The sequence below is a fragment of the Meriones unguiculatus genome, chromosome 11 (genome assembly GCF_030254825.1).
Source record: "Meriones unguiculatus strain TT.TT164.6M chromosome 11, Bangor_MerUng_6.1, whole genome shotgun sequence".
Lineage (NCBI taxonomy): Eukaryota > Metazoa > Chordata > Mammalia > Rodentia > Muridae > Meriones > Meriones unguiculatus.
In genome coordinates this window covers 57,335,055-57,355,166 of record NC_083359.1, presented here as the reverse complement: position 1 = coordinate 57,355,166, position 20,112 = coordinate 57,335,055, and the positions used below count along the sequence as shown (strand labels likewise).

The 20,112-nt window shown below is 51.4% G+C and overlaps 1 protein-coding gene across 1 annotated transcript; it reads right to left on the bottom strand.

Annotated features, from left to right (window-relative positions):
• Window positions 1–107: 107 nt before the first annotated feature.
• On the bottom strand, window positions 108–14,141 carry Lad1 (ladinin 1). Its single transcript, XM_021636676.2, has 10 exons — window positions 13,974–14,141; window positions 7,244–7,381; window positions 4,783–5,650; window positions 4,046–4,150; window positions 3,151–3,194; window positions 1,997–2,069; window positions 1,756–1,893; window positions 1,364–1,450; window positions 1,031–1,105; window positions 108–725 (listed from the first exon to the last, which is right to left on the bottom strand). Exons 1-10 carry the CDS (start codon window positions 14,009–14,011, stop codon window positions 720–722), a joined length of 1,572 nt encoding a protein of 523 aa, XP_021492351.1. The 5' UTR covers window positions 14,012–14,141; the 3' UTR covers window positions 108–719.
• Between the last annotated feature and the right edge of the window lie 5,971 nt (window positions 14,142–20,112).

Below are 20,112 nucleotides of genomic sequence, written 5' to 3'. Positions count from 1 at the left end.
ATTCATATCCTCCTCCACCAAAGCCATGACCAGCTGCCTGCAGCTGATTCCAAAGGAAAGCAAAGCCTGTGGGAACAAAGCCATCGGCATTACCAGCCACTCAGGCCTGAGAGTGAATGACTTTATCAGATCCTTCCTGAGAAAAGGGCTTTCTGAGAGAGAGTAAGGCATGTGGTAACAAAAAGGCACCGAGTTCCCGATCAGGGCAGTGGGGGTGGCAGGGAACAGAGCACAAAGCAGGAAGATGCAGCCCTTGGGCAATGCCTAGAGACTCCTTTCCAGTCTGGCCTGAAAGAGCCTCAGGGAGCAGTGAATGGGTCCAGGACTAGTGTGGGGCCACCACAGGCACACAGAGTACTTGCTGAGAGCAGGCGAGACAGGTAACTCTGGAGCTGGCAAAAACTAACCCAGCTGGAAGTGAGCAGGAGGTAGGGACAGTCTCTAGAGAGGACATGGAAATGCCAATGGCTGGTGTGCTCTTCTGGGTTCAGGGTATGCTGTGCCTGCAGCAGGACAAGAAAGTGCCAGACCACATCTGCTTCCCGGCTGGGCTGGAAAGGGGCTGGAGGGCTGTTGTTCATGTTCCTGGCCTCCAAGATCCCTGACCCAGATGCAGAAAGGGATCGGGGACTGTAAGAGTCAGGGGTACCGCAGGGCAGGAGCCAACGTGAAGAAGGGCCCTCGGGATGTGGGTTTGCAGTTTTTCCTGACAGGGCTTGTCACACCTGTGGGACAAAGGCCAGTTAGAGCAAGGAAAAAGGGGTTCCTAGGGCTATGGGGGAGGACACCTCTGGACAAGAAGGTACACCTTTGGACAGCCAAGCCTCTACCTTCACTGGGTAAAATGCCCCATGCCTGGTGGTGAGATGAGGGAGGCTTAGCCAGGCTAGTGTAAGGCTCCCATTATTCTGATGGGCAAGCCATCTCAGCACATAGAGACAGACCACGGAGCTGCAGTCCACTTAGAGCATGCACTATGTAGGTTTGTGAGACTTCCCGCTGTATCTAGGGCCCCTCCTGCCCCACTCACCTCTGCATCCAGGGGTGTGTTTGACTTGTTTCCCCACTGAGCCCTCTTGGTGACTGCTGCTTCTCTCCGCACCTCCTAATTTGGACATCAGAGTAGAGAGCAGGAGCTCGGACAGAAGGACTTGGGGGCCCCTCTTGTTCCCTACTCCAAATGTCTTTGTTCTTCCTGAGGGGAAAGAGACCCAGACCCCACTCCTCTCCACAGCTCTCACCCACAGGTTGCGCCCTGACCCCACACCCCGTCACCAGCTCCACTTCTGAAATGACCCGATGCTGCCAGGCCTCTTCCTCCTCTGACCTGATCTGTCTTTAAGGGACATGTGAGTGAGGATACCTGAGGGCCTTGGTCTCCAAAATCCTGTGTCTTGCTGATCCACAGGTTAAGTCTTGATGTCACAACTCCTGACAAACGTAGATTCTCCTAGAAAGAAAATTTCTACCTTAAGGTTCCGAGTCCTCGACATAAGGCTCTTTCAAAGGCCCTAGAATGGGGACAAGAGTCTCCTCACCACAACGTTTACTCAGCTCAGGCTATGTGTACCTGAAATAGCCCCCCCCCCCCGGGAGCTCTGCACCCCATTAAGGAGACTTATCCAAGTACATTAAGGCTCTGCCAGCACTGACAGAACAATTCAGCTTCTAATCCTGCCAAGGACTAGGCCCAGGCTTCAAAGATGTCAGAGAGGTCATCAGTCTAGAACCTGGCAGCTGGGACCTGGCCCTCACCTTTCGGATGGAGGTTTGGTCTGTACGGTTCTGGCCTACCAGCTCCTTCTCAAAGAGGTTGCGCTTGCTGGCTACACCGGCAGGAGTCACAAGGACCTCAGTGCGGGACGAGCCTGGAGACCTGACAGATTCTGACCTCTGCAAACCAGCAAATCAGAGATGTGAGCGGCAGAGCTGTGACTGGCCAGAGCTCCACCCTAGCAAGGGCTCCTGCTGCTATGGAGGGACCCTCTGCTCCTACCTGGATGGCTGTGTGGTATCTCTCCAGTTTCTCTCCCAGCTTGACCGTGCTAGCCGGCAGCCTCACACTGGCACTGTAGGATGGGAAGACAGAATGAAACAAACCAGGCGAGACTCTGCACCTAGGGGGCCAGGCCTGCCCCCAGGGCTTGAAGAGCACCCTGCTGCCCCATCATGCTGGCAGAGAGGGAGGAAAGGGGCTCCTCAAGATGCCTCTGTTGCAGAGTGGACTGTAATAACTTGATCAGTGTGAAGTCTATAGACTCCAGGAACTACTCCACGGGGCATCTCAGGATCAGACACACTTCCCGCCGTTTCCTTCTTCCCTTCTCCTTTCCTACTCTGTCACTTCCGCTAAACACACCTCAGTTTTCACAGGCTGTGAGAACTGTGTATCTCCTGTGCTTCCAGCCTTGGCTCACACTGCCGTCCCTGCACCTACCTGCTTGGGTGGCTATGTGTTTCATGGTCTCCAGTGAGTCACTTAAGGTTAGCCGCTGTCCTGTCTTTGTTCTCTTGCTCCATCCCCACCCCAAGCCCCAGGCCTAGGAACATAGGCCCTTATTAAAGGCTTAGCAGGTAGATAAGTACAGCAGAAGTGGATGAAACTTGTAACACCAGCACTACATTTCAGGACCTATTTATGTCTGTCTCTATTCCCACTCGCACCCCCAGGTACCAATGAGCACATGCACCATCCTCCATGTACTTGGCTCAGAGTTACAAAGCAAGGTGCTTACTAAACATGCAGGTTCCCAGGCCCTGCTCTAGGCCTGACACAACTGAGAATTTTCCTTCTTTGTCCTAACCATAGTCTCCCTTCTGGAATGTTCTTCTATCCTTTCCCACCACAACTCCAAGACAGACCAAAGCCTCCTCCCTCTTCAGAGCCCCATCAAAACTGTCTCTCCTTCAAGCACGGGAAAGATCACAGGACATAGATCACATCACAACTCTGACATAGCACACAGAGTTCTCATGATATTTCCCTCCCAATACAATCTCACCCAACCCTGGGACCTCCTGTCAGTCCTGTTACCCTGCCTGATCTACAGCCCCAAGCAAAATCTGCATCTTTCCTCATCTGGCACAATAATGGCAGGTGGAAAGATCTATGACTAGACAACAGAGAGCCAAGGCCTCCAGGCAGCTCACCTTCGGGTTAAGGTTGTTTCTGAGTTGTCTTTCCTGGGGCTCATCTGAAATGAGAAGGTGTGGTTGGTAAGTGAGGGTCTCAGGAAAGTCCATGCCCCCTCTTCAGTGAGGAGTCTAGTTCTCAGGATGCATCTTCCTCCTGAGGACACACACACACACACACACACACACACACACACAGTGCCAAGTCTTCATTAAAAGGCTTATCTGGAAGCACCAGCTTTTGCCCTCCAGGTGGACCCAGAGCCCGTCCTCTGTCTCGCCAGCCTTGCCAAAGCACGGCTACAAACTGCATTCCTATCTACCTTGCCATTGCCCAAGAGCCTTGGGAGTACTGGTCAGCCTCAGGCCCACCACCGCTTTCCCAGAGACTTGCATGCATCAGGGTCCATTTAATCAGTGGATGAGCAGATGACCCAGTAAACAAAAGAACCAAGAATAAACACTGAGACAGACCAGATGAAACTCTCCAGTCCCATCACATGGGATCAAGTCAGGGTCAGAGAACACTGGAGAGAAGCCTGCTGCTCTCTGCCCTGTCCCTCCCTCCAAGGAAGGACAGAGACTGATGAAGACACAGAGGACTATGACAGTGCAATCCAGTCTGGCAAGTACATCTTCCTGCACTCCTGATCTTATCCACTAGGTGGGGCTGCTCACATTTATTCACACACACACACCCCACACCAGTTTTCTAGGTCTTCAGCTGTTCTCCTTTATTTAAAATGACTTATTTAAAATCTGCTTTCGACACCCACGGAAACTCAAAGCTCCTCTCTATCCAGTCTCTGAGGAGGCTCTCCCTGTTGTGGAACCTACAGCTCTCACTCAATGGGTATTGGTTTCTTTTGTGTGCTCTGCAGTGGACTGGTGACTAGGGTCTCCTGGCTCTTACCCGAAAGGAGATGGTCCTGGGGCTGGAGCGTTTGAGGGAGCTGCTGTAGGTGAGCAGAGTAGGTGACGGTGTGTCTGCCTCTTCATCCTTGCTGGGAATTTTCACCTGAGTGGAGCAGAGGTGTCAGACAAGAACTCACCTTCCTCTGTACAAGTATAGGGTGCTCCTAGGCCCAAGCAGACCCCCAAGCCTGAACTTCCAGGGGACCGCAGGTGGCCTAGCTCATCCCAGAAGCTAGAGATGGAAGAAAAGAGTCAGACTGACTGCCTGTACCTCACTCTCCTGCTCCAGCTACATAGCAGCTATATAGTCTCATGCAGCCCAGCTGCCATGCAGAGCTTTGGTTTTGGACCAATCTGAGGCATCCTAAGAGTTTACTATGTAGCGTAAGGCCCCCATGCTTAATGGGCACTAGTTTCCTTAGAGGGCTCTGTAGTGGACAGGCCACAGGGTACTCTGGCTCTGAGCAGAAAGGAATGGTGCAGGGGCTGGGGTCTAGGACCTGGATGAGGATGCGGTTTGAAAGCCTAGGTGCTCTCTGCACATGGCCCCTCTTAGTTCCAACAAGCTGCCTCTGACTCAGTGTCCTATTCTGACAGTAACAAGAAATAGCAAGGAGAGAAGAAACTGCCAAAGCCAACCTAAAAATTGGAGGAGAAGAGGAGCCAGATCTATAGGACTGGGCTGCAGTGAGGCCTGCCAGGGAGAGCAAGAGAGGGGACAAGAACAAGGTCAACCTGGAGTGTGATGGGTGGGAATCGAGAAGCCTTAGTAGGAGGGTCTGGTGTGCCCTGCTCAGCAGAGGATGGCTGGCTCTTCCCAGGCACGGCCCTTCCTCTGGGCTCCATTGTGATGGCCTGGCTTCCTCCAGGGGCCTGGGGCCGCTCTGACACTGACTTATTTGTAATCAGCTTTGTCTCTGAGACTAGTGACTTCTCGAAGATGGATGCCTTTTCGGACACCAGCCTTCTCTCCTGCATCTTCTCAGAGACAATGGCTTTTTCTAGAACCGGAGTGGACCTTTTCTCTGGTACTGCCGTCTTCAGAGACACAAGTGTCTTCTCAGGCACCGGTGACCTCTCTGACACACTCATTCTTTCTGAAACCAACTTCTCTGGGCTGTGTCTCTTCTCAGTCGAGGATGTTTTCTCTGTGGCTGTTCTCTTCTCAGAGGGGCAGGCTTTCTCTGAAACCAGTCTCTTGGCAGGCATTGGAGCCTTCTCTGGGACAGATGGTTTCTCAGAGACCAAGGACTTCTCCTGAGCCTCCTCTGGAAGCTCCTTTTCCCCTCCCCTAAGCTCTCTGCCCCTTCCGTGCTCTTCTTCCTGGGCCCAAGGGCCTCGCTGCTCCCGACTCAGTCTCCGGCGAGGCAGGGGTTCCACTTTCTTCTTAAAGGGCTGTGTCAAGGTCTGCTCAGGGCCTGGACTGTCTCTGTCCTCCTCTGCCTGAAGCCCATCCTGCACCGGAGCCTGAACAGCCTCTACCACCTGCCGCCTCTGTCTCCGCTCCTTCCTCGTCCTAAGGATGGCCTGGAAGTCTTCATCTTCATCTTTGGAGGCTGGGGGTGATGGCTTGGGGACCTCTGTTTCTTCCACACTGGGCAGCCTGAGTCAAAGACACAGGGAGAGAAGGTGGACAGAATCAGATGAGATCTGGAGTGAGGGTGACCCTGGGTGCAGTTGACTCAGTGAGATGCCTCCAGGCTTACCAAGGAGGAGGCTAGGAAGTCACACCTTGCTTTCCCTCCCCCACCAACAATATTTTAAAAGTAATCACTTTCATGGATTCTGGATGCTTCCACGGTGTCACTTGAACAAAGCACCCTGGGTTAGCGAGAAGTCACTGACTCCTGTACAGGGTACAGTGAACTGTTCAGCCATAATCGCTAACACTGATCAAGCAACTGCTTTATAGGTTTTGGGCTGGGGCAATGGCTGGGAGGGCTCAAAGGAGTGAGTACAGTTCCTCTTCAGAGCCTAGAGGACCAGAGCCTAGGGGAGACCATGACAGCTAACTGGTAAGGGGCTGAAAGGAAAATCCAAGGTTTCTGAGGCAGCATCCTATTATCCTGTCTGTCATGTGGGTATGTCTAGAACATGGTGATGGCCATGGGTTTGGGTCAGCCCAAGGGACACAGGGGAGCTTTCTTCATTGGGAGATTTATAAGAACAAGAAAGAAAAACAGAAAGAAAGAAAGAAAGAAAGAAAGAAAGAAAGAAAGAAAGAAAGAAAGAAAGAAAGAGAGAAAGAGAGAGAAAGAAAGAGAGAAAGAGAGAGAAAGAAAGACAGAAAGAAAAAGAAAGAAAGAGAGAAAGAAAGAGAGAGAAAGAAAGAAAGAATGAAAAAGAGAGAAAGAGAAAAGAGAGAAAGAAAGAGAAAGAAAGAAAGAAAAAAAGAGAAAGAGAGAGAGAAAGAGAGAAAGAAAGAAAGAAAGAAAGAAAGAAAGAAAGAAAGAAAGAAAGAAAGAAAGACAACTCAAGGCCTTTGTCTCCAGCTAAAGGAGTCTGTGGCTCCTGTCACCTTACTTTTCATGTGATTTCAGGCAAGTTAACTTACTGTCTGAGTCTTTCAAATCTGTAAACTGAGCTTGTTAGGCAGTGAAATGAGAGCCGCCCTGTGAGAACAAAGTCCTAGCACACAGGCAGCATTCAGTAAGTTCTGGGCCCTTCTTTCTATTTTCCTCACAATCCCCAAACCTAGATGTCATGATCAGCCCTATTTTGCTCCCCTTGGAGTGGAAAGGATTAGAGTGTGAGGAGGTAGGTAACCTGTTTAAGGGAAGTTTGACAAGTGTGGATGAAGACTGTGGCCACACTCATTAGATATGGAACCTGAATGAGTTATCAGCATGCTTCCCTGAGTCTCTCCTGCTATAAAGCAAGTTACTACCAGTGACCTCTCAAACATCATGAGGACTGAGGGAGCTTCATACATAAAACTTCCAGCAGAGTAGGGCTCATGGACAGGTTCACCAAACAGCATCCAGGAGTGTGATGACAAGATAGGAACCATGCTTGGGCTGAGGATGGGTCTGGGGATGATGAAGGATTTGAATTTTATCTTCCCACCAATGGCCTTATTCTAGAACCAAATCCCTCGCAGGCCAAACTGATTTCACACAGTCTTCCTGGGACAGCTGAGACCCCACTACTACTCAGAATGATGAAATGATGTTCAGACCCCATCCCAACCAAGTACCTCTCCACAGGTCTCTGAGCGCCATTCTGGGTGAGTTTTGGAGAGTCATCGTCTGTGGTTAAACTCAGGTTGCGGTGCCTCCTCCGGCGTTCACGCTCCTGCTCCTCCTCGTCCTCCAAAGTGCGCTGTCGGGCCAGACTAGGGAAAGGAGGTAGAAATCAGCACAGCCCAGACTTACTCCCACAGGCTTGTTGGGGAAGGCGAACTGCCTGTTGACAGCCCAGCTGCCAGTGGCCCTGGGGCACTGTAATGCAGATAACTGGGACAGAGATAGCTAATATAAATACCACATACCAGATTTCAAAGACCCAGCACAAAGAACAAAATGTGAAATTTCTCCCTGAAACTGTGTAACTTTCGTTTGTTTGTTTGTTTGTTTGTTTGTTTGTTTGTTTTTGAGGCAGGGTTTCTCTATGTAGACCTGGCTGTCCTGGACTCACTTTTTAGACCAAGCTAGCCTTGAACTCACATCCACCTTCCTCTGCCTCTGCTATCAGTGTAACTTTCTATGATAGTTTGTATCTGTAGTTCCAGCTGGCTAGAAGGCTTGAGCCCAGGAACTAAAGGCTACTCTACGCTACATAGTGACAGTCTGTATTAAAAGAAGCAAGAAAGTGCAAATTGATTTCATGTTAAAATGGTCACTTTTGATATTAAAGCAAATGAGATATTTCATTTCCCCCTTTTACTTCTTCTTTAACTTGACTACTAGGGAATTTAATTTTTCAGTGCAGTTCCTTTCGCCATAGCTTGAAGGGATGTGGTTAGGTAAGAGTTTCTCCCAGTTGGTTCTACCAACATTTTAGCCAGGTAACTCCTTGTGAGGAGCCGCCCTGGATTACAGGGTACCGAGCAGCCCCTGGATGCCAATAGCAACAAGCCCCAGGTGTGACAACCAAAGACATTGTACGGTGTTACCAAATAGCCCCAGCTGAGAACCGCTGTGCTGGATTTTACTGAGGGAGCTACCATCTCTGGATGATGGAATCTCGGGGCAGTGTTCTTGACAAGGCCCTCTCTCTGCTTAGTCCTCCACAGACGATAACTGAGGAATTGCCTCTACTTGTTCATTCCCCACAAAAATCCTTCACCACTGGTGGTAGGGGAAGGGTGGACTCACAAATCAGCCTGAGAAAACCACTGTAGACTGCCACTTCTCAGGGCCTCTCTCACCTGTTTTCCGCTTGCCTGGAGCAGCAAGGGGACTCCATATACTCTACATTTATTTTCCACTCCTGTGACCTTGCCTTTCTGAGACTAACTAGACACTTTCAGGCAGTCAAACAGTCCCCACTAACCCACTCATCCAGCCAGCAAGCACCCTACCTTGCAATCCAGTCAACACACACACTTGTCCTCCTCACCATCTTTATCCACCTACCCTACCAACATCCACCTATCGCCCACCTTCCCTCCACCCACCCAAACAACAAATAAACACTCAACAGCCCTAATTAGTGTAGCAACCCCAATCTGTAACCAAGTTGGGGTATTAGGAAAGTAGGCTGAGCATATTCCTTTCTCTTATGCATAGAATTCTGTCCTTGAAGAGGCAACTTTTTAAAGGTACACAGTATTGTCTTGCAGCTGAAGGAGGCAACAGAGAAACATTCCTCAAAGGGAACCTTACTTATACACACGTTACAGTAAGGTCGGCCTTAAGGTATAGACTGTTAGCCATATTTAACTACTTCATTTATGAGGTTTGTCAGAAAGGGGAGTAGGGGTCTTTTCTAAGTAGTCTAGGTGTCAGCAAGAGACACAAATTAAAACCCTAGAGGCGGGGGCAGGGGCAGGAAGAGTAGCTACCCCTCTCATTGTATCTATTTCTTACACCCTTCTGTAAAACTCACGATTTGTACACAACTGAGTTTTATCTAAAAATACATGCCTGGGTCTGCTGTCTGCAAGGCAGGCTCGCTCAGCGACCTGGCTTCTAGTCACCTTGCTTTTGGGCAAGTCACTCCCTTGACTTTTGGAGAGGACGATTACATTCCAAGGCATCACTTCTGCACAGCCAACATTCACTAACCAAATGATTTTTGAGTGCCTACAGGCTAGGAGTGATTCTGGGAGCTAAAATACAGCAGGAAAGACAACAACACATCTCCATTCATGGAGGCTGGGGAAGTCACACAATAAGCAAGGAAACAAAGCCAGGACACAACTGATATGAGATGCTTAGGTGTATAAACATTGTTCAAGAGAAAGAGCCTGTGGTGTCAGGTCTGGTGGCACAGGGTCCCAGGAGGGCGTTATGAGTGCAAAGTTCTAATGTAAGAGGTAGATGCTCAGCGGAAGATGGTAGGCTAAGGACAGCCTGCAGAGGAACTAGACAGGGACATTAGGACAGAGCAGCGGGCTTTGGAGACCTCTGGTATCTAACCTGGTGGCCAGCAAGTGCCAACAAATGTAGACAAACAAGTATAGATGTCAGGACTTCCTCTTCCGGAGGAACTGCCAACTTCTGCCTTGATGGAGAAGAATACAGAGAGGGAGCCAGTCGTGAGCCCCAAAAGGCAGTCTGCCCCTCTCTATATGAGGAAGGGAGTGTCTGCTCATCACCCCAAGAGAGGAGCTACCTTAGAAGAGAACCTTCTAGAATACCCAATTCCACCACTAAGATGGCAACCTCACTTCCCCTGAACATCTCAGTCACAACTGTATTCTACCTCAGTACAAAAGAAAAAGGCCCACGGATTTTCCTTCTGGCCCTGATCACAGATCTTAAGTGTGACTCCCCTGGGCTTCACATGAGCCCTGAGATCTTTGTACACTTCACAGACTGATCCTTCACTCACCCCCACACTACACATGAATCAACGGTCTGTAATGAGCCAAGGTCTGATATCCCACCTCCTCTCCACCAACTTCTGCTGGCGTGCAGATGAGGACACTGCTCCTTCTCTCACTCTCCTACTCCTGTCCTAATTTGGGAATAAGTACTTACCCACCCTCCCAGGGAGGGTCCATATCCAGAGGAAAGTGAACACTCCCCACCCACACCCAGCAGGATTCCTTGACCATGAGCAACCCTGTTCTCATCTGCTGCTCACTGCCCTTGGGGAGGCAAGGGGTTTGTTTGCCCTCCACTGGAGCTCTCTGTGCCATGCCATCAGCCTGAAATATGTTCGAGGTCTCCTCAAACATGACTCATGACCAGGTTGGCCCAGAGCTAGCTGCAGAAATCAGGGCCAGATATCTATTAGTGCTTCCAAGACCCCAGCGCTCAAGAAGGGTGGTGCAGTCACCAACCCCTGCTGCTCAGAAATCATGGGGCTACCTTCAAGTCCCAACACCCAGCAAAACCTCGGTACTCCTGCTATCTCACCCCACCCCAGGGGAAGAATGTTATCTCCAATAAGCAAAGATTATTGGCCTCTAAAGGAAGAAATGGACAGAAATGGAAGAGAAGGAGGGACAAAGGTCAGTTCCTTAGCAAGTGCAATTGCTGAAATGCCAGTGATGAATCAGTTATTGGGGACTTAAGACGGGGCTTGAAATGGTGAAAAACAAATCAATAAGTAAAAGAATGAGGGAGGATGGATGAGCACTAATGTGTCAGCATTTACTGTAACAGCAGAGGCTGGTCTAAGCACGTCACAAACCCACTGACATTATCCCGTTCAGGGCTATGAGCCAGGTGGTCCTACCCAACTCCAACCTGAGAAACCTGAGGCTTCAAGGAGTTCGTAAGTTTCCAGAGAAAGCATGGCTACAGAAAAGAAGGAATCATGAGTTCCCACCTATGTCAGCCTCCCAAAGCTCCTGCCTTAACCAGGGCACCAAGAAAAATGTCTCCTGTTCTGGTTGGGACATGAATGCTGGTCCTAAACCAGAGCCTAACAGCTGAGCATTCAGAAACAAAGGGGGCCTAAGCACGAGCAGGGGCAGCCACACTCTGGGGTGCAGCTGGGAGAACAGAGGTTCGGGGAAAGCCAACGGCCGTTGGGCCCTAGAGCCAGGTCCTATGTGAAACCCACAAGCCCTAACAGCCCAGAGACTTGGCAGCTGATGAAGCAGCCCAGCTCACTACTCACTCCCCTCCACACCCTTTCCTCCGCCTTGTGGCCTTGACTGGGGGTCACACTTCCCTCTCTGTGCCTCCCGGGAAAGCTGCTATTCCTCCCCACTCCTGATTCACCAACTCCACCCTTTCTCTTGGATGACTAAAAACATCACTGCTCCATTGCACTTGGGAATAGAACCCATTTCCTCCGATGGTCACACAGAAGCCTATTACACGGCAGATGAAGGCTCAGCTGGTCTGGTTTACACAGCTAGGGGATTCATAAAGATGCCCCAGAAGCATTCAGTCCTGGGGCTCAAAGAGCTGGGCATGGGAAAAGGGAGAACAGTGGAAGGATCCTAGGTGTGGCTGTGACTTTGGGCCAATCTTCAGCTCCTGAGCAGGCAGGCCTCAGGCTCCCTTTCCACATCCTGAGGAGCTATTGTGGGTGCTCTGAGGTCCCTTCTGCACCAGACAGTCTAAAGAAAGGAATCAGGAGAATCCAGGGAGGAATGGGAGGTGAGAGGGCTGTTTAAGGGCCAGGCAAGGAAATGATTAACCGTAACTAGGGCTCTCAGATCCACCCATAACCCCCCACAGACAGGCTGGCATATCCTCACTGGTCGCCAGGTCAGCACATGGAGGAGACTGCCCAGGGCAAGCAGCTCACCACTGCCCCTTCCCAGGCCTGCAGCTTCCGACCTCACAGCAGAGACAGTGAGCGCAAGCTCACAGATCTCTGCCTAGGCTCTGGTTGAGGCCACTTTTGTCCCGCCCTCAGCACAGGCCTCCCCAGCCTGGAAGGTTTGGCTGGTGTTGACTCACAGCCTTTCCTGCAGCCCGCTGAGGCTTGTTGCTCACTCAGAGAGCGGAGCAGGAGCGGTCCTCTGTTCCAGGTGCCTCATCAGGGAGGCTGCTGGCAGTAGCTGCATCTGCCCACGGGGTTCCATGACGGCTGGGACTGGGCAGGGAGGCCAGACTAGGTCCTCTGGTGGCAGGACTGGTTCCCCAGGGCTCCACTGCCATTTAACCAGGACATCCCATGGGAACTCAGCCTCGCCCCTGCAGCCACATGATTCTATGTTCAACTGAGCAGTGGACACGATAAGACCAGACCTCATTCCCGTTAAAAGTTCTAGTGCCCCCCCCAGCCAAATCTCCTACGCACACAAGCACACACAGCTTTTAGACAAAAATGAAATAAGTAAATATAAAATCACAAACACCCTCATCAGTCTGGGCACGTCTGAGGCAGTGGGATCTAGTTTGTATTTTTAATATGCAGTACTAACATCTTCAATCATTTAGATGGCACATACTGGGGGCAAACTCCGCTGCACACAGACATCTCGTTTCTACACAGGCCATAAACATGCTCACCCACACAGAGGCTGCACAACATGTATTTGAGCACGCATTCATAGGCACGGATGGGCCCACACCCAGAAACAGACACTCCCGCACCAACCCCATGCACACTGACCCACAGACAGAGTCCAAGGCCTTGCCACACTGGCTCCACCCTCAGCACATACCTTCCCTGGGGTGTGTCTGACCTCTAAGGCCGCCTGGGTTCCCTTTCCAGAGCACTGGAGCTCACCCTCCTGGGGCTTACATTTCCCCTTGATACTGTGGACCTCTCTGCTCTGAGGCTGAGGGACAAACATACTTCAAAGCAGTGTCCTAAGGGTCTGAGGAGGAAGTCCTCACCCAGATGATGCGCTTCTGTGAGAGGCTGGGACTGCAAACACTCTGATGCCCTCAGGCGGCTCCTGAGGTGGTGGGAAATGTACGAGAGATGCCTTGATAAACAAAGCTGTGGTACCCACCGTGCCAGAGGGTTTCGGGACTGCACCTGCAGACATAGCTCTGAGCCCACAAAAGGTCCGCAGACCTAAAGCCCACTTTAGAGAGGCCAAGGGGCCAGTTCTTACCCTGACTGGAGCCTAAGAAATAGAAAGAACGGAGCTCCAGCAGAAGCCTCTGTTCCCTGAGGACAAAGCATGCATTCCAAGCTAGGGACTCAGAGAGAGGACAGAGAAGAAAAGATGCTCATTTCAACACTTGTGGAGAGGGAGGGGCAACTCCAGGAGGAGGCAGAGAGGGGCTGCCTCCCAGATACACGCCCCTCCTAGACTTCTCTGACCCGTAGGCTGTGCAGCAGGCAGAGAGCAAATCCAGTTTCTGACAAACAGATTGCAGCACAGACAGGGATAGCAACTATCTTGTTCTCAGCAAGATGCCATGCTCAGAATTTGAGCCTCTCTTTGGGATAGGAGAGCTGCTCTCTCTAATCCTATTCACAGACCCCAATTCTGTTGATTACATAAGGGGGGGGGGGCTAAAGGTCCTTTCTCAGGCCCACTCTAAAACTCTTAACAGAACCGCAGAGACTGAGGGTTCGCTCAAGAGTAAGTCTTGAACTTTCCCAGCTCCCTGATAGGTTCCTCTGCTCTCAGAGACAGTGCATCTTGGGCTGTCCATGCTGCGGACCATCCTTCCTCTAGCCTGCCTTTTAAGACCTAAGGGGACAGGAAGCTGCGGAGCAGGGAGACCACCCACCCCGTCAGCTGAAGGGTCTAGAGTTTGGTCTCAATTCTGTCCCCACCCAAGCGCAACAAGGCCAAGAGCTCACTTCATCCTGTGTCCGAGGGAGGAGATGAGAAGGGGCGCAGCGGCCTCCTAAGCCCCGGCCCACCCGGCCCCGGTGGCCGCACTCACCTGGACAGCGCGGACCAGTCCTTCCTGCTGACCGACATGCTGCCGAGCCGCGCGGCCGCCGCGCGCCGAGCTCCGCGCCGCGCCGCTCACCTGCGGCCCCTCCCCCGCGCCAGGTAGGGTCACATGGCCGCTTATCTCAGCGGGGCTCGGCCCCGCGCCGCCGCGCTCCCATTCGCCGGCCCCGGGAGCTGCCTCCGAGGTGTGGGCGTCCCAGACAAAGCCGCGCTGAGGTCCGCCGGGGCGGGTCCCGCGCGGCTGCTCTGCGGGGCGCTCCCACCGCGCTGCGGGCCGCGCCGAAGCCGGGGCTGGCGCGGGGCTGCTCTGCGGCTCGGGGCGAGGGCGGGGGACTTCCTGCTCAGAACCAGTCGGACCAGCTTGGCGCCGGCCCGCGTCTTCCCTCAGAGTCGCGGTCCGCAGTGCCAGGGAGTGGGGCGGGGGGCGGGACCCATAGATCGGGGTCAGGCCGAGCTCGCTGCCTGGAAATCGACTTAGCCCTCGGAAACCCAAGAGCTGAAAGCCGCGCAGAAAAGTTAGAGCATGGACCGTAATTTGGGGTGTAGAATGCCGGCAGCTGTGAGGGAGTGGGGGAGGGGACCCCAGAACACACCCCAGTAGCCAGAAACCACCTTGACGACTCTGCTTAGCTAAGCAGGCGCTGCGTGAGAAACATGTCCCCTAGAAAGCCAGCCTCCTAAAAGACGATGAGACTCAACTCCGCCAGCTTGAGTGCACACCGGCATTGAAATACCGTTCGCGCCAAAGGCAGTTCTTGCTTGCTGATAGCCCACCGTGGGCTAAGGGGCGGGGTTAGAACTGTGCCGCAGGAAGACAGCGGACCCATACTTAACTGAGGCTAATAGTGCAAGGACCTGAGGCAACTCGGACACCACCCGTGGGCACCCGTGGGTGGGTGAAGCGCCAGCTGCTTTCCACTCGGGAACCTACCTCCTGACTGAGCAAGCAAGGGCCAGGTACCTGGGTGGGAAATCTTATCTTCCCCGAAAGATCAGAAACGGAATCAATGGCTGCTGCAGGCACTACTCAGAGAAGTACAGGGTGCTCCCCAGAACCCCAGATGAGAAGTCGGAGTCTGGAGTGATTGACTCCAGAAATCCACAGGCCCCTGCCTCCTGGAGGCTGGGGATGCTGGAAGTAAAGACAGGAGCCACCACGCCGCACTAGGGGGCTGTTTAATTAACGTAATATTGAAACGAAGTGGGGTTTAACCAAAGGTAATATTGAACAGGAGGCAGGGTTAGCAAACGCTTTGGGAAATTGAACCGTGTGGGGCCAGAAGCCCTCTGGCGACGCCTCTCTGTCTGATGTGAGAGGGGTTGGGTCAAGTCAGGGATTCAGGACAGGGGTTCCAGGGTGGGAGGAAGCTGACTATCTACCACTGAGGGTTTCTCGACAAATCGACCTGATAATTAATTCTTGGTTTGGGAAGCTGTCTCCACTTTGTCAGGGGGTCAGCTGCATCCAACACCCATTTGAATTAAAGGTCTTTAAAAGAAGCTATCCAGGAGGTCACTGGATGTTTGTGTGGAAGCTCAGGAGACAACTTGGCATTGTGTGCCCCATAGCCCAAGGGCAGGGCTGAGTAGGAAAATGGAAGGAGTGATTTTTCAGCCACCTGAGTTGATATTTGCACCCATGTCTTGGCTTCCCAAAAAGAGTCTTGCCTCGGTGTGCTCTCAACATTTTTCTGGGCACACTGGGTGCTCAATAGCAAGTTTGAAGAAATACATTAACTTTATTTGGGAAGAAAGACCATACCATTGAAGGTGACGCTAGGAGTCAGGGTCATGGGGTAGCTGAGATCAAGTGGGTTCTGGGCAACCAGGACCCCTGGCCTTAGGCAAACAACAGGGTAAAAGCACCTCTGCAGTTCTCAGGATCACAGTGGAGTAGTGGAAGCTGGCAAAGGTGACTCTGTGTGCTCTCCAGCAATTGCACTCCCGGATAGAAAAACTCTTAGACATAAACCTCAGAAGAGAGGCCCACGAATGTCCAAAGAAGCACTGCCAGGAAGCAGAAGCCTGAAAGGGAATGAAGCATCATTTCTTGGCTGTAAAAATGAACAAACTACAGAGGGGTGAATTTTTGACCCAGTGTTGAAAGAGAAAAGGCAAAATGCATGCATTTATATAAGGCATACAAGAAAGTGCAAACCTCAGCAACGCACAGATTAGGAATTTAAAAACATGTAGAAATGTACAAAGAGAACCAGAGAACTATATGTCTTCAGAGGATCTGCCTACTACTTGTAGGGAATGCCTGGAAGTCACAGTGCCAGCCCTACCTGTGATGTCTTTCCTACACATACTTGAGATAAAGCTTAATTTATAATGTAGACACAGTAAGAGAATGCAACCAGTAGCTAAGACTAAATGGCTGACAGTGGCACTCAATAGTAAAACGTATGTTTAGCATTTATAAATTCCTGGATTCAATCACCTGCACAGGAAACAAACAAAACAAAACAAAAACCGATGCAATAGAGTAAACTGGGGAGGTCCATGTCTATGACTTGGGAGGTTAAGGTTAAAGAATTGTCAAGGGCTAGAGGCTAGCCTAAGCTCCATTGTGAGTTCCAGGCCATCCTGAGATACAGGGGAGAAGAAAGAGGATGGAGACTATGATGAAATTGCTAGCTAAAAGACATTTGTGCTTTGGAGTCATTAAGAAAATAGTGATGATTTAAAGACAAGAACTGTGATACCACACAGCTTATCTGGGAACAGAGATGGCCAAGTGGCTGGCAAATAGAAGCTACACCATGTGGACACTCAGGACAAGAGATGATTCAGGTCTTGAGCAGGATGGCACAAGAGTTCATTACATTACTCAGAATAACAGCGATTTTAAATGGATAAATTACTTGTTTCTGGGATTTTTTTTTCTATTTAATATTTTTGGGTCAGAGTTTACCACAGATAACTGAAATTGTGGAAAACATAAACTCAGAGAAGGGAGAGTCTTGTAAAGACAATATTGAAGATCATGTTTATTTACCTTTATGGAAAAGAAGGCAGCATGATGAGGGAGGGGCTCAAGGGCTTCAGAAGTATTTCACAATATCCTAGCTCTGCAAATGAGTGGTTAAGGGCCGAGGATGTATCAGTGAGTGAAGCCTTGCCTGCATGCCCAAGGGATCCAACCAGAGCACCAGAGAGATAAACAGTCCATTCGTGGGTGCTTACGTTACAATTATTTACACATATGTTTAAAATGTCAGCATGTGATGGTCACTTCCTTCAAGAAAAATCCATCAAGGCAAAGCCTGTTGGGACCAGAAAGTCCCTGGCCACAGGCAGGGGTTTTCTGCCATTTCCCAGCTGATAAAAGGAAGAGGTCACTTCTTCCCTCCCATGAAGTTCAGAGGCACCCCCACAACAAACATGCAGGCTCTGGAATCCCCCCAACACAAGGCTCATGGGGCATCTTTTCTGGGAAGGCTAGAATGGAAATCTGAGAGATCCCCAGCCAACAACCAGCTGACCTGGACACCCCAGCATCTCAGCTCTGCCCCGTTCTCCACCTCCAATGAGCAGCCGCTGTGCCTTTGGCACTGTTGGAGAAAAGCGGGGAAATGAAGCAACATCCACATCCTAAGGTCCTCAGGCCAGTGGTTCCCTGGTTTTGGTTTTTACAAATAGCAATAATTTATTAAATATTCTTAAAAACTGAATATTGAAGTGGTCTTAATTTGTGACTTAACACTGGAAGCCAGCATCATACGCGCCCACAACCTGGCATTTGGGAAGCAGATCAGGAGGATCTTAGTTCAAGATCAGCCTAGACCTCAAGTAGACCTTGTCTTAAAAGACATTAGAAGGCTGGTTGGTGGTGGTGGTGGTGCATGCCTTTAATCCCAGCATTCAGGAGGCAGAGGAATGTGGATATCTATGAGTTTGAGGCCAGCCTAGTCTACAGAATGAATTCCAGGACAGCTAGGGCTACACAGAGAAACTTCATCTCAACACCCCCCCCCCAAAAAAAAAAGACATTAGAAAACAATTACCACAAAGGCTATTTTAATACTAAAAAAACAAGTTGGAAGCATGCATGCTTCGGAACTGAGGAGAGCCCTTTCCCCTCTTCTCCTTTAGCTATGTCCCCACGCTTCTGTGGCACTAGTTCCTCAGCAGATCACAGCAGATGAGCTAGGGTCACAAACAGCCATCTTGGAGGACATCTTTGGGAGCATTAGTACCAAGCCACACAGTGTGTGACCAGTGACAACCGGCTCCCCGTCGTGTGCCACCTACCCCCGGCTCACCCTTTCCTCTAAGCAGCCTTGGCATTCACACACTTCCCCTCAGAGCCTCCAGGTTGAAATGCCTGCCTGTCACCCAGGAGAGGCATACCTCTCCTGAACTCAAAGGAAAGGGCCAGGCTCACCCACCCTGTACTGGCCCCACCAGTGAAGGAAGCCACTTGCTGGCACTGGAGTCAGGTGGGGTCCTGAGATGGGCAGGCTCCTCAGAGCCCTAGCCTCTGCCTCAGACTGGGGAAAAACAATGCTCTCCTTCACTCAGTTTTCCAAGTGGAGTGCAGTCAGAAGACCTGTGTCCTAGTCCCTTGCAACCTTGAACTTCTAAATGCTTTCCTTTCCTTCACTTTCCTTCTAAATGCTTCAGCACTGATGGCAACACTCTGTGCCGATGCCATATGCTACAGGGACCTGTCCATCCTGTTCTGCCCAGGTCTCAGGAACTGGGGCCACAAGCCAGTTTGGACATATATCCTAGGAGTAAAGGACCCGCTGCCCCACGGTGCAATCCAGGCCCCACAGGCTGGTAAATATTTTGAGGAAAGAGAGGCCTGAGGGGGGCCAGAGAGGAAGCTGTTGTCTGCACTGGTCTGTCCCAGACTTCAGCAGCTTGGTCACCCACCTGGAACAAAACTGCCCCCATGGCTGCCCAGCCCAGAGCCATGTGGGGGGTGTGACTCACTCCGTGGGGGGCCATTGTGGCTAACGTTTAACTCGGCCCCTCCTTCAGAACGACACTTTAGCCCCACAGGCTCTGAGCACAGGTTTGCTGGGTGCACTAGTCACAGAGTGAGGTTCAGAAGCAGCCCTGGCCTTGGGCCCGGGGGCTAGTGGGCACAAGGTACCTCAGGAGAGAAAGGGAAGACACCAGCTGTCCTCCTGAGACCTCTGAGACAAGCAGGGCCTATCCTGCCCTGGTTGTTCCTAACCAGGAGGGAGGAATCGCCTGCCATCTCCAGCTGCAGACAGAGGCATGCCCACACAGCTGTTGCGGGTTTGTTCACAACAGACATCCCCAGCAAGTCCTGGGCCTCCACCCTCAGCTGAACCCAACTATTTGAAGAATACCTCACCTTTGCCCGTGTGGGTCTGTCTGGCCTCTCATATAATGACTTCCCTCTTTGGTGGGGGTATGGGAACTCCCTAGGGTACAGGCAGGACCCTCAGGAAGAAGGAACTGGGGTCCCCCAGGAAACTCTCAGCTGTTAATCTCTGGCCCTTATATCCTAGTGTCCTAAACCCTCCAGGACGCCGTTTCTAGAGCTCTACCTCCAAGCTTTTCTGAGAATGTGTGGCCACATTCTGCTAAAGCATTTGGCTTAGCACACTTGTGGAAATAGCGAACAGGAGTCTGGATGCAGACAAGTTTCCTCAGCTAAGTTCCACCCCCCTCCTTGCTTTGTGACTGTGGGAAGTCATTAGAATTCAGTGCCTCAGCACTTCCCTATAGCATGGGGATGGTGATAGCGCTGTCTCCCAGGACAGGTGTGGAGGTTAACCGACCACAGTATCTAAAGCAGTACCCGGCACCTGGTCACATGCTATGTGTAAGAGCTGCCAATCAAAGGGAGGCCTTGACGCTCCTGCTTATAGCCAGATCCAGTCATGTGGACTGTGGGCCTCCCTGCAGGATCAGGACTGTATAGATACCATGCCTCCAACCCTGAGGGCTGCAACAAAGAGCTCTTCACAGCGGCCTCCGTGTGCTGAAGTCCACCTTCTCCTTGCCACGCAGGGGCTCTGGTGCAGGGGCTCAGTCTCCCCAGATAAGTGTGAAATCTGTCTGAACACTGGTCCATCCTCAAGGAGATGTGACCTTCTAGAGTTCTCTGCGCTGGTCCTCTGCCCTTTCCCAGAGGGCCA